The sequence below is a fragment of the Patiria miniata genome, unplaced genomic scaffold (genome assembly GCF_015706575.1).
Source record: "Patiria miniata isolate m_02_andy unplaced genomic scaffold, ASM1570657v1 HiC_scaffold_25, whole genome shotgun sequence".
In the NCBI taxonomy this organism is placed as follows: Eukaryota; Metazoa; Echinodermata; class Asteroidea; order Valvatida; family Asterinidae; genus Patiria; species Patiria miniata.
Genome location: NW_024037064.1, coordinates 7,081,019 through 7,095,415, shown reverse-complemented (window position 1 = coordinate 7,095,415; position 14,397 = coordinate 7,081,019). Strand labels below are relative to the sequence as shown.

General features: G+C 38.6%; 1 protein-coding gene across 1 annotated transcript; it reads left to right on the top strand.

The window, feature by feature from the left end:
• Window positions 1–2,197: 2,197 nt before the first annotated feature.
• On the top strand, window positions 2,198–14,183 carry LOC119733382. The gene is made up of 5 exons (XM_038206963.1): window positions 2,198–2,384; window positions 8,915–8,950; window positions 10,053–10,115; window positions 10,536–10,766; window positions 11,805–14,183. The coding sequence occupies exons 1-5, from the start codon at window positions 2,357–2,359 to the stop codon at window positions 14,054–14,056; spliced, it is 2,610 nt and encodes an 869-aa protein (XP_038062891.1). The 5' UTR covers window positions 2,198–2,356; the 3' UTR covers window positions 14,057–14,183.
• Window positions 14,184–14,397: the final 214 nt, after the last annotated feature.

Genomic DNA, 14,397 nt, shown 5'->3' with positions numbered 1-14,397 from the left:
GGTGCGTTTTTCTCGGTGTTGACAAATTTCTATAATATTTACGAAGAGAACAACAGTTTATGGCATAATTATTTTGTGTATTTTTTCTATTTGTTATGAATCTCCTGGCTGTACTGATTGAATTCAATGCATCAGTTAATTTAGGAGTAAGTGTTTCCGTCCATAATGCCTGTGTCGATGGTGCATGTACAAACGGGTAAAATCCTTAACGGTGGTTGTAAAGCGCGCCCTCTTTTGAAATAAAATAAAATATTAGTGGGCAAAATTTAAAATGTGCGGAAATGTCCTTTCGCACCACTCTACTGCTTGAGAATTGTTTTAAAATAAAGTGTTTGATGTTGCCTTTTAATTGCAATTTAATGGACTTCCTCATGACATTACGACCAAATATTGAGCCAAAGAAAGTGTTTGGTGTTTTCTGTTGAGATTTAATGCCCTTGTGATACAAACCTATTAAAATTTGAGGGTAGCTGTCTATAATAAATTCAATATGATTAAAATAAATAGTGTGTTCATGAGAAACCATCTAACAACACAAATAATGATGACCGAAAAGTGTTAAATAAATATGCGAAAAATACAATCCGAATCAATTTTCATGGAAAATATGCAACACAATCCTCATAATATGTTAATTTAATTTCTGTGTTGTATTTCGTCAGTATTTATATGTGTATCTTAGTGGTAAAATTTATTCTTATTTTTGTATTTGCACCCCTATATTTTACATATTTGCATATTTGTTTCTTTATTCTAGTTTTTACTTTTACTTAATGTTCTTAGTGATTTTACATAATATTTTTCTTTTATTTCATTTTATTCTGATCATTTTATACAGGGCCCTCAGTAATAGCAGTTTTTAACTGATGAGGCTAGCGGCATACCCTGTCTAAATAAAACTATAAATAAATACCGGCCCGTTGATACTAAATTGAAGGTCGTTTGTTTCAAAGTTTACAAGGGCATAACCCCGTACATTACCTTCACACTTTTGTCAACTAAAGGTTTCTGTTGAAAAAAAGGGTGCGCCTGACAAAATAGTAGTCTAGCACGGAGACAAATTTATGTGCCAAACGGTTTACTTTTATAATCCCCCCACCGTTAATTGAGAAGGGCGCCCTCAGAAAGTAAGATGTCTTCGTCCAACTAGAACTAGAGAGGGCGCCTGTCAACCTGCACATCGTAAACAAACATCATGAAAGTTGTGGACGAAACAGCAAGAAAGGGAACGTTTTGGGAAAGAACGTTGCAACCTGACGCCACATTTTCTTCATATATCGTCTCAATAAGGTCAGTCATTGTTAAAATATTAAAAAGACATGAATCTGGGACTGAGAATCATTTCCAATTTGGTTAAAAAATACTTTGAAAATCTTCTTCAAATTCCATAGACTTTGTACACAAACGCTGAATACTGCATTCTTTCCTTTTGTGAATAGTAGGCCCTAGTATTTTGTGGAAAGAGGGCATATCTTCGATTTATGGGGGAAATTATGGGGTGAAAGGGGACGACAACAACCAGAAAACAGGTTAAAAAAACAAGATGGCAACTTTGAAAGTTTGATTCAATGTCGAAGTCTCAATGCTGATCATGCTCATTGGCTGAGTGATAGCTTGAGTAACTCCAGTTGACACCGAGAATGCTCTCCACGACAACGCACCAGACGAAAATTGAACTCACTTGCGGCGCCTGAAAGCGGTGTGGTACCCACATACATCGCGCGCGCAGATTTTTTTTGATGTCATCACGTGATGCATACATTTACATATTTACCAAAACAAAATGGACGACAGCCGTTGGAACTGGCGTTTTTTTTTACAGACAAGCCACCGAAATCGTCAAGATAGGCCTACTTCAACGATAGCAATTGCGACAACAGTAGCCCCTGCATTATTTTCAACATTTGGACATGATCTGGCGATAGTACTTACATGGCGTTTCAAATAATTAACAACCAACCATTTGCCAACAAAAACATCAGATTTCACCCTCAAAACGGCCACAGAATTACTACATTAACATACCTGTACGCCACCTGAGAAACAATTACAGATTTATGATTTTAAGATCGAGATACTAAGCTTTACTTACAATCTGGATGAAAAGTGAAATGTACCATTTATCGGCGAGGGCTCCGTTGCGAATATCGCGTGGACGCCATTTTAAAAAATTTTGCTCCCTTCTTTTCCAATTTCAGTAAACTATGGCGACAGGCATCCAACATGACCTGATGAAGCAGGCACAGTGCTTTTGGTCAATGCTGGATGAGCTTGCAGAGACCGATGAAGATGCATACAGGAAGTTCATGGCCACAAACCTCCAAAGAGGACAGCAAGAATTGACACCGGCCAAGCCATGGATGTGTGTCAAGACCCGTATCATGGTAGGTTCACTTAGGCTGAAAATATGTGTGTGTTTACGGTAACATCCTAACAATTATCCAGGTTGATACATGTAGGTAGGGAAATTACTTTGTTTTTAACTTTCCTTAGGCAAAATAAAAAAAAAAACATCTTTAGCGTCCTGCCTCTTTGACAAAAAGGAAGGAGGAGGCCCTTTTTTTTTTTTTTTTTTTTTTCAAAATGGCCGCCCGACACATTTTTCAAGACAACGCGGCCGGGCTATTTTTCAAGATGGTTACCAGCTTTTTTCAAAATGGCCGCCACTTGGACTCATTGACTATTTCCACAGCTTTATACACAGTATAAAAGTCTAAAAATATGATTTCTTTCGTCAGAGATCGTTAAAATTTATCAATTTTTGTCTTTTAAAAAAAAAAAAAAAAAAAAAAAAAAAGGAGGCGGCTTTAAAAAGGAAGCGGGCGGGGACGCTAAACATGTTTTTTTTTTTACTTCGCCTTAGGTTTATTTGTCAGTCTGTCATACTTCTACTTGCCAATTACTTTTTTGGGTAACCCAAGTTACAAGAAAAGAACATGGCAAATTTGAAACCCTGCATTGTGTAGGGTGGATTCTCTCACAGAAGAATGAAATAGCCATGAAATGACTATAAACTACAAAAAGAGGTCAACAAATTAGCATTCTGTTGGTTTGCTAATAAGTTTTTTAAGCTCTGGCAGGAGCTTCTACATGTCACTTGGTGGTTGGTCAGTCTGTCTGTCTGTCGGTCGGTCGGTCTGTCCCCGAAAATTGACCAAAATTATTTGACCAAAAAAAATTTACTAATTGACCAAATGCCATGCCGCTGTGTCATAAAATGCACTCTTGCCAAAAGTTTTCAGAACACCGGTTTTGTTTCAATCGATGCGCATGCATGTTAATTTTGCATTATGTCTGTCCCCGAAAATTGATCAAAACAAGCCCCTAAGTTTCCCATAAAAAAATAGCTACCAAATTGAAATTAAAAAAAGGCAAATAAAATGCTTAACGAAAATTGTTTGTGACAATTTGGAAAGATGTTTATAAAAAGAGTTTGTAAATGGAGGCAAAGTATGTGCAGTAATGTTATAGTCACGTGGTATTTTGTGTAGCGGTTGGACAGTGTCCAGAAGGAGGAAATGTCAAAATTGACCAAATGTGTGGTCATATTTGTTGCCCGAGTTTGCACTTGCACTTGTTATTGGTAACGCAGCAGGGGTGGATCCAGGAATTATTGCATAATGCTGAACTGTTCGGTTTACGTGTTCGGATTCTCCAGGACTGTATGATAATCTCGATTGTTTCCTCTGATAGTCCTTTCTCAATGAGAGAATTCCTGACAAGTGTGCCGCACACAGCTCTAGGCTGGTTGCTAGTGGATGTTGACGCTGTGGGTCGTGAGGTAGACGCAGAAGTGTCTTGGACTTGGGTAGTCCAACTGGCTCTGTTGTCAGTAGACGTAGTAGCCTTGGAAACCAATGCTGTGTTTTCCTCCAGGAGAGGATGAGCACTCCTGGCCCTTTCTATCTTCTGTAAGACTCTGTTGATTAGAGAAAATGGCAGAAAACAATAAATTAGTTCATTTTCCCATGGCACTGAAAAGGCATCGCAAGTTCCTGCCTGTGGATCTGGCAGGTAAGATACGAAAGATTTGATTTGGCAGTTTGTTCTAGAAGCAAACAGATCTATTGTCGGTTTAAAATCTCAAACGACATAATGTGGCAAAACACATGAGGGTTGAGTTGCCTCTCAAGATTGTCATTAAATGACTGTGATAAGGAATCATGCCATGGTGTTATTGACACTCGGAATATGATGTGAAATTAACCATAGTCATGTTTTACACACCACAGCCGTATTCTCTTAGTCAACTGATTTAGTTCCAATGAATGGCATCCACCCATATGATTATACACGCTACTGCAGTTGTCTTATCCATTGATACGGATATGGGTTTACCTTCAACATGCGATACAAATGAACAAAGGCCATACTAGAAAACAGCTCAAGGTACAGTAATTGATATGAAATTTGGTTTCATTTGCAGTCCATCTTCCATTAGTTTTAAGATTAATTGCGAGGCATTAGGCTCCCCATGCACTATTGGATGCATCCATTTCTATTGCAAGTTGCTCACTTGAGGCAAAATAGAACGAGACGCAGTGGGCAAACTGGAAACCCACCACTGCAATTCAATTGTTGCTTCATTATCAATGACATTTTGTGTGTGAAAATTCCTCCGTTTTCCTTAACCCTAAAAGGGCGGGGGGGGGGGGGGGGGGGGGCAGAATCCGCCCCCCCCCCTCAACTTTTTCCGCGATAGCCTTGAAAAAAATGTTTTTTGTGACCCGAGCTGTTATGACTTTTTAGCTCTTAATACCAAAAACATAAAAATCGGACGACGCGTTAAGTACTGCATCTAATACTGATTTCAAGGTTCTTGTAAAACAGGGGACCCAATTGTACTCCTGGAAAGCAAGAAACCAGTTTCCAAATTACTTGAGGGATAAACTGCACAGTCGGCCATGCTTGGGTATTAAACTAAGGAACGACATATAACTGCACAATTGGTTCAAGAGGAAGCCGGACTTCCATTTCATATGAATTTATGGTGAACCCTAGAAACTGCAATTCATGTGTTGGGTTCAAGCAAGATTTTTACAATATTATAGGGCATTTATTTGAGGGTTAAAAACAAAAGTGGATTAGTGGAATTAAATGAATGCTGAGGTGTATGCCATTGAGATTTAACAAAGTGCATTTTGTACAGGTAGATAGAATGCATGAACCTACGGTATCTTAAGGTCCAAAACTCAAGTGTGAAATAAATATGTACACATGCTGAGGTGTGTGCGATTGAAATCTAACAAAGTACGCTTGTAGATAGAATCAGTGCATGGAGCTACCTGTCTCTAAAGTCCAAATTAAAACTCAAGTGTCAAGTAAATACTGTATGTACACAGATAAACAGATAAACAGACTGTACCGGTACGTGTGACGTACATGTATGCAGCAAAACAAAAATCCCAAGTTCTAAATATAAACCATGTCACGCGACTTGATGACGATGCTGTGTTTGTCCAGCGCCATCTTTACCAGATCCGCCCCATCAAAAGCCTCAACTGCTTGTGCGCTTTACATCAAAGTAGAAAACTTTGTCTTCAAGTGATTTGACTGGGAACTTAAAAGGGGTAAGAACATTGTCAGTTACTTTGGATGAGGTTAAGGCTAGCTTACAAGCATAGGAATAACACTTTGCTTTATTGCAAAGTGTGAAGTGATGGCAATGCCTAGTCATGTAACTGATATGTTCTTGTATTAAATTCATACTTTAAAGTTTTGCTATTACCCACAAAGAAAAGTTTCACATTTATTAAAATCAGTTGATGATGTCATCTTCATGTCATTTCAAATTTTGCATACTATTATCTGCCTTCCACCAAGTTTGATGATGACCGGACTTACCCTGATGTTTGTTTTAAATATTCACATTTTCATGATGGCATCACACATTTTTTCATATCTATGACCTAACAAAAAAATTACAAAAGAATTTTTAATTTGGCATGTTGTGTTGGTGAGATATGGCGATAATCATCAAAATGTCTGAAATCTATGTAAAATCATGTAATGACAGCACCATAACGTCATCTAGATTTTCATCAATAACGCATTCCCATCTATAGACATACATCTACAAAGTTTCAGTGCTACCCATACAGTTCTCTAGATATAGGGCCCATTCACGCCTTCAATGAATTAAAAACGAACTACTATCGGAAAATAGTCTTTAGATGCATCTTTGGAAATGATATTCTTTTATTGTTTTCTTTAAAATGACAGTATGTCAGAAGAAAAAATGCACATGGAATTTATTGTCATTACTATCTTGAAACCAAGTATGCTTTTTAACAATAATATCATCAGTTACTTTTTGGATAGCTGCAAATGATACCTTAAACAGCCCGATCATCCGATAAAAGTCGCAATATATAATGTGATTTCAGTGGTGGATTTTTCAAAGGAGAGGATGGGGCATTGCTGCAGTCACCTCATCATAAGATCAAGGACCTCTCTGAATCAGTGAATTTCAGATTTGCAAAGTTGAGTCACCAGCCTCAAGTCCGAGTCCGAGACACAAGTCACTTGTCCTTAGTTGTTCACCAACTAATCAATTTTTTTAACATTCTTTTTCAATCCCCCATTCTGTCTTTTAAGTAAATCCCAGTGTATATAGATAGTTGTGTGTGTACATGTTGTTTTGACCCAAAATGTGTTTTCCTTTTAATACCGGGAACTTTTTGACGTGACACCGGGCCCATGGTGCTCGTCGTGCAGGCACTAGGCATGTATGCGTAGCCCTTGGATACAAATTTCCCAGGCGCTGTGTTTTGTCTATGATATGGAGTAATCAATAATGCAACCTTCGTTGCAAAAATAACGTTATGATTTTTCTTTTGTTGAAAATACCAGACTTGAGTCACGAGTCACCAAGCTCGAGTCTGAGTCATCAAGATCGAGTCTGAGTCAGAGTCATTTCCCAATGTGACTCGAGTCGAGTCCGAGTCACCAAAAATGTGACTCGAGTCCGAGTCCTTGACTCGAATCATACAACACTGGAAGAATGTAAACCAAAAATGAAGACTTTTTTCATTACATAAAGAATTAGCAATTTCAAGGTGGTTAGAAACACCAATCACTTCCTCCGCCCTTGGATTAGAAACGAAATCCGTTCATAACATAGTGTCATAGTGTCTAGATAACAAACACCTCACTATCTGGCATGTAGCTCACTTACAATTTGCAATTTTTCTTTTTAAAAGGAAGTCGACAAGAACAAAAATGGCAGATTTTGGCAGCATGACCACGACTACAAATACGCCGTCTGCAACTGGAAGTGGTGGAAATGACTTGGTTAATGTTTCCTTGATTGTTGGAATGGTTGTACCATTTGGCCTCTTGCTGATGGCAGTGTTGACATTTGGTTTTGGAATATGTAAGTAGTATTCCTACTGGTGTAATCTCAGGATTGAAAGTTATTGCCTTTCCATTGTTTTCACTTGCTTTCTGGTGGCTCTGTTGGCACTGTTGGAATATGTAAGGCCCCCCCAAAAAAGTCTCTGGTTTCTGGTATGGAGCTTGCCCCAGAAGTGGTGCGGCGACGCGTTTTTTTTACCTGTTTTTTTGCTTCAAATGTTGGCTGATGACTGTAAATGGTGGCTGACTAAACTTAGTGCAAATATATTATGGGAGTCCAGAGACTGGAGAGGCCACATAAAGCTTATTCTCGATTATAACCACATCTAAAAACACTTTAAAATTGTGCAGCAGCAAGATTCCAGTCAAACCAGTGAGTTTGGCGGTTTTGACACATCATCTTTTTATACTGATTTTTGTTTTTTCATTTTGCCAACCCGCATGGCTACGGCGACGCGCGTGCATATCAGAAACCAGAGCCTTTTTGGGGGGGGGGGGGGGCCTAAGTGATGTTCCTACTGGTATAATCGCAGAATTGGACGTTACTGTCTTTTCCATATTGTTCACTTGCTTTATGCTCCCCTCCGAAGTGAATTCATGGCACGTTTTATTACTTGTTTTATACTCCCCTCCGGACCCCCCCTCCCCCCCCCCCCCCCGGACCCTCCCCCCCCCCCTTCTGACGTGAATTCATGGCACGTCTGTAATCGTATAGGGTTAGAGAAGCAATGGAAATCCTCCCAAACCTTTTGCCTTGAAACTAGATAATCAATATTACGACTCAAGCTACCGGTATTACAAAAAGTAATAGAGACCATTAGAAATTGTATGCATACGGGATACGCATGCGGCTCGGAAAAATGACCTGTTAACTCATTATTTGTGTGATAATTTCACCAGACGCACATAATACATTTCAATATCTTGATGTAACATGTGCATTGTCAGGAGTGTGCCTTATAAACTAACAACGCAATATAGTGATTCAATAGGTGACTTTTTCTGAGCCACATACTTCTCCCGTAGACGCAGCATTTCTAATGGTCCCTAATGTTGACACACGAAAATACATGAAGTGAGCTCATGATTTCATGAGATTTTGTTCTCTTGTTTACTGTCCTTTTGTGTGTTTGTTAGAGATTTCATAATAAAACTGAGCTTTTGATGTTTCTTAATTATGGCATTTCAGTTTTCCTCGGCAAAATGGTCAGTTTGATAGTTTACTGACAGTGTTGGTCTTGGAGCAAGACGTTCTGAATTCATGATACTGAGACGGTACAGCCTTATTACCGCGTAGCAGCATGCACCTTTCCATCCACAAACCTGACTCAGGCAGCGAACTGCTCACAAAGATACAAGGACATCATTTGCGCGGCTTGTGTACGTAGCACCCACTTCAGTAAATCGCTGCACAGTACAATTCGATGAACCATGCGCATATTACCATCGCACCACTACGATAGTGGCTGTGCCCTATATATATGTTATAACAAAAATTGTTTCCCTGTTGTATGAGATTCTTCAAAGTAATTACAAGTGTTTTGTGTTGTTTTTGCAGATAAATACAGGGAGAAATGCTGCCGTCAACGTGAAGGTAAGGGTCCTAAGGGGATATTTGTATTTTGAAACAAAAACAATATAACAAGGGAAATTGAAATATTATTAAAGAAAACTGCGCGTGATATTAATATTAAGAATAAAATGATTTTGGATCTCCGTCACATTTTAATCACTCTTCCTTGTTATAGCCGAGCAAGACTTGCATTTTTGGCCAAAACTTTGTAAAGACGTGGCTCTAACGAGTGCTCTTTCAAGTGGTTAATGAATGAATAGTTTACTTTTTTAATGCATTGTTGCTTTCATTTTTAACTCACTTGAATGAATTGTCATCGATTACTTCAAATATATGTATTACCATCCGTTTTTTGCAACTCCTTTTAATATTTTTATACCGTCATCACTTCTCTCCGAAAGTTTTTCTTTCATGTGATTTGTTTTTATTATTTTTATTTCTGTAACAAAACTCTTGCTATCTTGTTTTTTTCTTAGATAGTGTATTTTTTTTTCTTACTTTTTTGTTCTGTTTTCCTTTGGTCAGTTTTGTTCTGTTGTGCTTGGTTTGGATTTTTGTTTTGTTTTGTTCTGTCTTGCTCTGTTTCTTTTTGTTTTACTTTGTTTTCCTTGTCTTGTCTTGTTTTTGTTTTGTTTAGTTACGTTTGTTGTTTTGTTTTACTCTCCTTTTTTTCTCTTCTTTTTGTTATTTTGTTTTGTTTGTTTTGTTGTTGTCTTTGTGTTTGTCTCAAGTATATGTGCGTTGTGTCTTCTTGTTTTTGTTTTTTTTATCCATTACTTTTTAGCATTTTATATCTATATATGCATATCCAATGAAATCATCTCCTATCACATAGTTCACAGTGCTCGTTTCATCCCTATATACATATAATTTGTTTTTAGTTTGTTTTTATATCATCAATATATATTTCTTATAATGTTTCTTTTTGATCATATTTGTGTATATATATATATATATATATAAATATTTTTTTTAATAATTGTATAATATTTTTTAATATTTAATATTAGATTAAACGTTTATTATGGAATCTCAAATTAACTTACTGTGGTATTTGGAATGAGGATTCATGCATCAGTATACAGTTAACGCAATTTGTTCTCATTGTAAAATTTGCATCCAGAAAATGGTCAACAATCGTCACGTGGGGAAAACATAGGACTGATCCCAATAGAAGCTGACACAGGTAAGCTTTTCTCAGTGTTTCACAGTAATGATAACTTTCATCATAGGAAACGTTGTCGTTGTTAATCTTTCCTCATCAGAAATTATTTGTTGTCCAAAATGGACAATACAACTTGCTTTTCCACCAAGTTGTTAATTAAATTGATCCATCAATTTATGAGGCCTATCAATTTATTTTATTTCGAAATGATTAAATAGCCAGCAAAGAAAGACTAGAGACTATTCTCTGCATGCCATCACAGTCACTGTACAAAATAGGCTCCCTTTAATTGTGAAAGTACCGGTATTGTGGTAGCCATGGTTTCAAGTAACTGCCCCCTCCATGAATTATCTCAACAACAACTGGCACAATGCATTCACCATTGACTTTTAATCTGAACATAACAGACATTTTCACAGAAACTTTCTTGACCATTTGCAGGTATCAGTGACTCCGTTCTACACAAGATATCTGAGATGCTTGGCTTTGATTCGCGGAAGCTTGCTACACATCTGGGTTTAAGCGCTGCAAAGATCTCCCACAAGAAACAACAGATCTTCAAGATGCTGGTCAAATGGAGGCGCCAACAATCCACCGGCAGGGATCAGAGTAGAGTGCTATGCACAGCTCTGATTGAGATCGGCAGAATGGACATTATCGAAAAATTGCTAGGTGGGTATCAAAATAAATTTTAATCAATCATAATTTTCATGACTTAGTAGCCTTGGTACATATGATAGTTAAAATATTCGTTAAAATAGGCGTGATTAATTTACTGAATTACTTTTTGTGTGCTTAATTTACAATGGTATACCAGAAATCACATGCAATACTTTTGTTGACATAAATTACTGTCTGTTTAAGGCTCATGACTCTGCTATCAACCAAATTTCAGTACTCAATAAGTTTGAAAGGGAAAGCACATATAATCACATTAAAACATATCAAATTACCATACTCGGAGAGAAACGCATTTTAGCTCATTTCTTAAGCAACGTAATTAAATTTTTACGTTAGCTTTTTGAAAACTTTCCTTCTGCTTGCCCACCTTCCTTTTTTTGAAGGGGGGGGGGGAGCTGGGAAGGGCACATGTCCTCATGTCCTCCTGCACCCACGAATACACCCAGGAATGAACACTGGAGAATTAAAAAGTGTGTGGTTCGGTGGATGTTGGATAAACGTACGATCATAATAAAAATGGCCTGGAAACAGCATGCAGCATTGTCAAGTTTCGCCCTTTTTGTTAGAATTTACTGACAGCTACAGTTAGTCCTTTCTTCATCTAGTTTATGGTGTGATCAGAATTTCCGCGTTGATTTCATCGCAGCTGCGTTTGTTTGAAGAGTGTAAGGGACTGGCTATTTGTGTGTAACATCAATCTCATGTGCCTCATGGTTTATCAATACATGTATTGTCATCTTGAGAATGCCAAATTTAAAAACAAATTGGATATGTAACTTTCAATCCTATTCAAAATTTCTAAGTGTACATTTTACCGCCCTAAATGGGAAACTAAAACTACTTCAATACTTTTGTGGATAAAGATATGAAACCTGAATGCGAAAAAAAAATATTTGGTGGTGCGAGAACTTGGAAATAAAGACCAGCAGATTGTTAGGCTTGTTGAATCGTAGCTCAAAAGAATAATTGTAATGAATCATGTCCATCTGCTGTCCAATAAAAAAAATATATTTTTATGATTTCTGTTAGAAATGACCGGACTCCAGGGGCCGTATGCGTTTTGGTATTTTCAACAGCAAATTATCGACAACTACAAGGAAACTGCAACGACTATTCCTGCACACCCTACACTGCAGACATGTAATGTAGATATTGATAAATTCTTTATTCCTCTCTATCTTGGAAAGATCATTCCAGGCAAAACAAAATCAGAGAGGTTGGTGACATTACCAGAAAGAAAAATATACTTGGATGAAGCACAACATATAATTCTCAAATCTGTAGACGATTTGTTCAATCAGGAAATAGTTAAGGAAATCAAGATTCTCCTTTGTGGTGGGGCCGGGACGGGTAAATCAACCCTGTTAGTGAAAGTTGCAAAATCCTGCATCACACTTGGTTCAAAACCCCTACATGGTAGATACGATCTTGTGCTTTGGATAAAGCTGAGGCAAATGCAGCAATCTAGTTGTGTCTTGGATTACATATTTGACCAAATTCTAGCAGGTAATACCAAACTGACGAAAGACATAGTGAAAGGGTTCATTGATCATCATGAATCACGCATTGCTTTGCTGTTTGATGGATTCGATGAAATTCCTTCTCATGTTTTGGAATCTGAGGAGGGCGTGTACAGGGTTCAGGATATCTTACACAACAGAGTCCTTACTAAAAGTTTTGTGTTGGTTACCACCCGACCACACAGGAAACAATATATACTCAGAGGTCACCCAAATTACGCCCATATTCAGACATTTGGCTTCAGACCACATGATAGAGATCAATACATCAGATTAAACCTTCCTGATGATGCTGACATGGGAGAGGCATTGATTTCACATCTGAAAGTCAATGCAAATATCCGGGAAATGGCTGTAGTTCCAATCATTTCCCAGATGCTGTGCCTTGTTTGGAAGAATCAAAAGTCATTGCCTGAGAGAATTACCGAGCTGTACGAAGAGTTTGCGGTTGCTCTTTTCAAGCGCCGCAATAAAGATATGAGCGATGAACAGGTGATGTCTAACATGATGTCCATCATTGATGGCTTGGGGCATGTTGCATTGCAAGGGTTACTAGACTGTAGAGGGGAAAGACTCATGTTCAAAGAAAGTGAATTTCAGTCTGACTTAGATGAGGGCCGTGCAGTGGGTTTTGTTCAAGGTGAAAAGTTTCAGTGTGGTCCGGGTGAAGAAGTGTTGTTCAGTTTCCCCCACAAGTCCATCCAAGAATACTTCGCAGCATGTCACCTGGTGAAATTGCTAGACGATGACGAAAACAATTTCCGTCATCAGTTGGAGCAGATTGGAGATGGCAATGTTCTTGCGATGGAATACCTGCTGAGATTTTGTTGTGGTAGATCAATGCAGGCTGCTGGTCTCATTCTTGATCACATACGAGAGATGCAAGGTGATGAGAAGAAACTGCAGAGATTGGCTAGGTTACTGCTATTCGAGTCTGGTTCAGATGAGTTGGCTACCAAACTAGTCAGACCAACTTTTGTAAAGTGCAAGAGTAACGAAGACCTGAAATCACTGAGCTACTACTTACAGCATGTCACTCCGCCACTTGAAGGTACAGATTTTGACATGCATGTAAGAAAGCAGGGGCTTACCCTTCTCAGGGGAATTCTTCTGAGTGACAGCATGAAGTCAGCTAGGCTGATAACTGTTTACTACTACTTGTCTGAGCAGGAGGGGGAGGAGCTTAGCCTCCTTGAGGAAACACTTGGTGAGGTGGATGTACAGCGCCATGCTCGATTCATCATTACGGTTATCATTGAGGCAAGGTCATGGTTTGACGTGGGGCGTGTATCACACAGCTTTTTCTGCATGCAGGAACAAATAGGCAGGCTTGGTTTGGCTATGTACCAACGATCACCGGATGAGGTTGTTGATCTATTGAAGGCACTGGAAGGATGCAGGTTGGATGTTCTCGCACTGTTTTACACCAACCTGCATGCACGGGTGCGAGATGTCAGCCACGTCCTGTCATCCCTTACACTCTTGCACCTCAGTGCATGCAGGTTGGTAGATGATGACGTGAAGGACCTGATCAGCATCATTCCTGCTGGGCATGGTTTACAAGGGCTTATCCTTGATGGCAATGCATTCAGTTTGGATGCAGTGAGGGCTCTCACCCGTCATCTCCAAGGTCTCCCTGATTTGACTGGGTTGTCACTTTGTACCATCGGCCTCGATGCTGAGCTCGTCAGACAAGTTGTCAGTCAAAACCTCCCTCACCTGAAGGAAACACAAGAGGGAATATTCCTCAAGCCTAAATAATCTCCCACCAAGTCATAACTCTCACCCTGTTCCCTATGAATGCAACACGCTCATGAGCCGCATTAAACCGAAACAAGTAGCATGTATCATGGGTCATTTTATGTGAAGGCAATGCTCTGCAACCCCCCCCCCCCCACAAACACACACAAAAGATTACCAAAAAAACAACAATCAATAACAACTAAAACTTTACTTTCAGAGGACAGTAAGGGGTTCGATTATCAATGAAAAAAAGTCAACAAAACAGTTTCAATACAAATAGAGTATTCGGAATCCTCTTACATTATGAATACAAATTTACCAAGCATAGTTCTTCATTCTACTGAACCCCCATCCCCCCA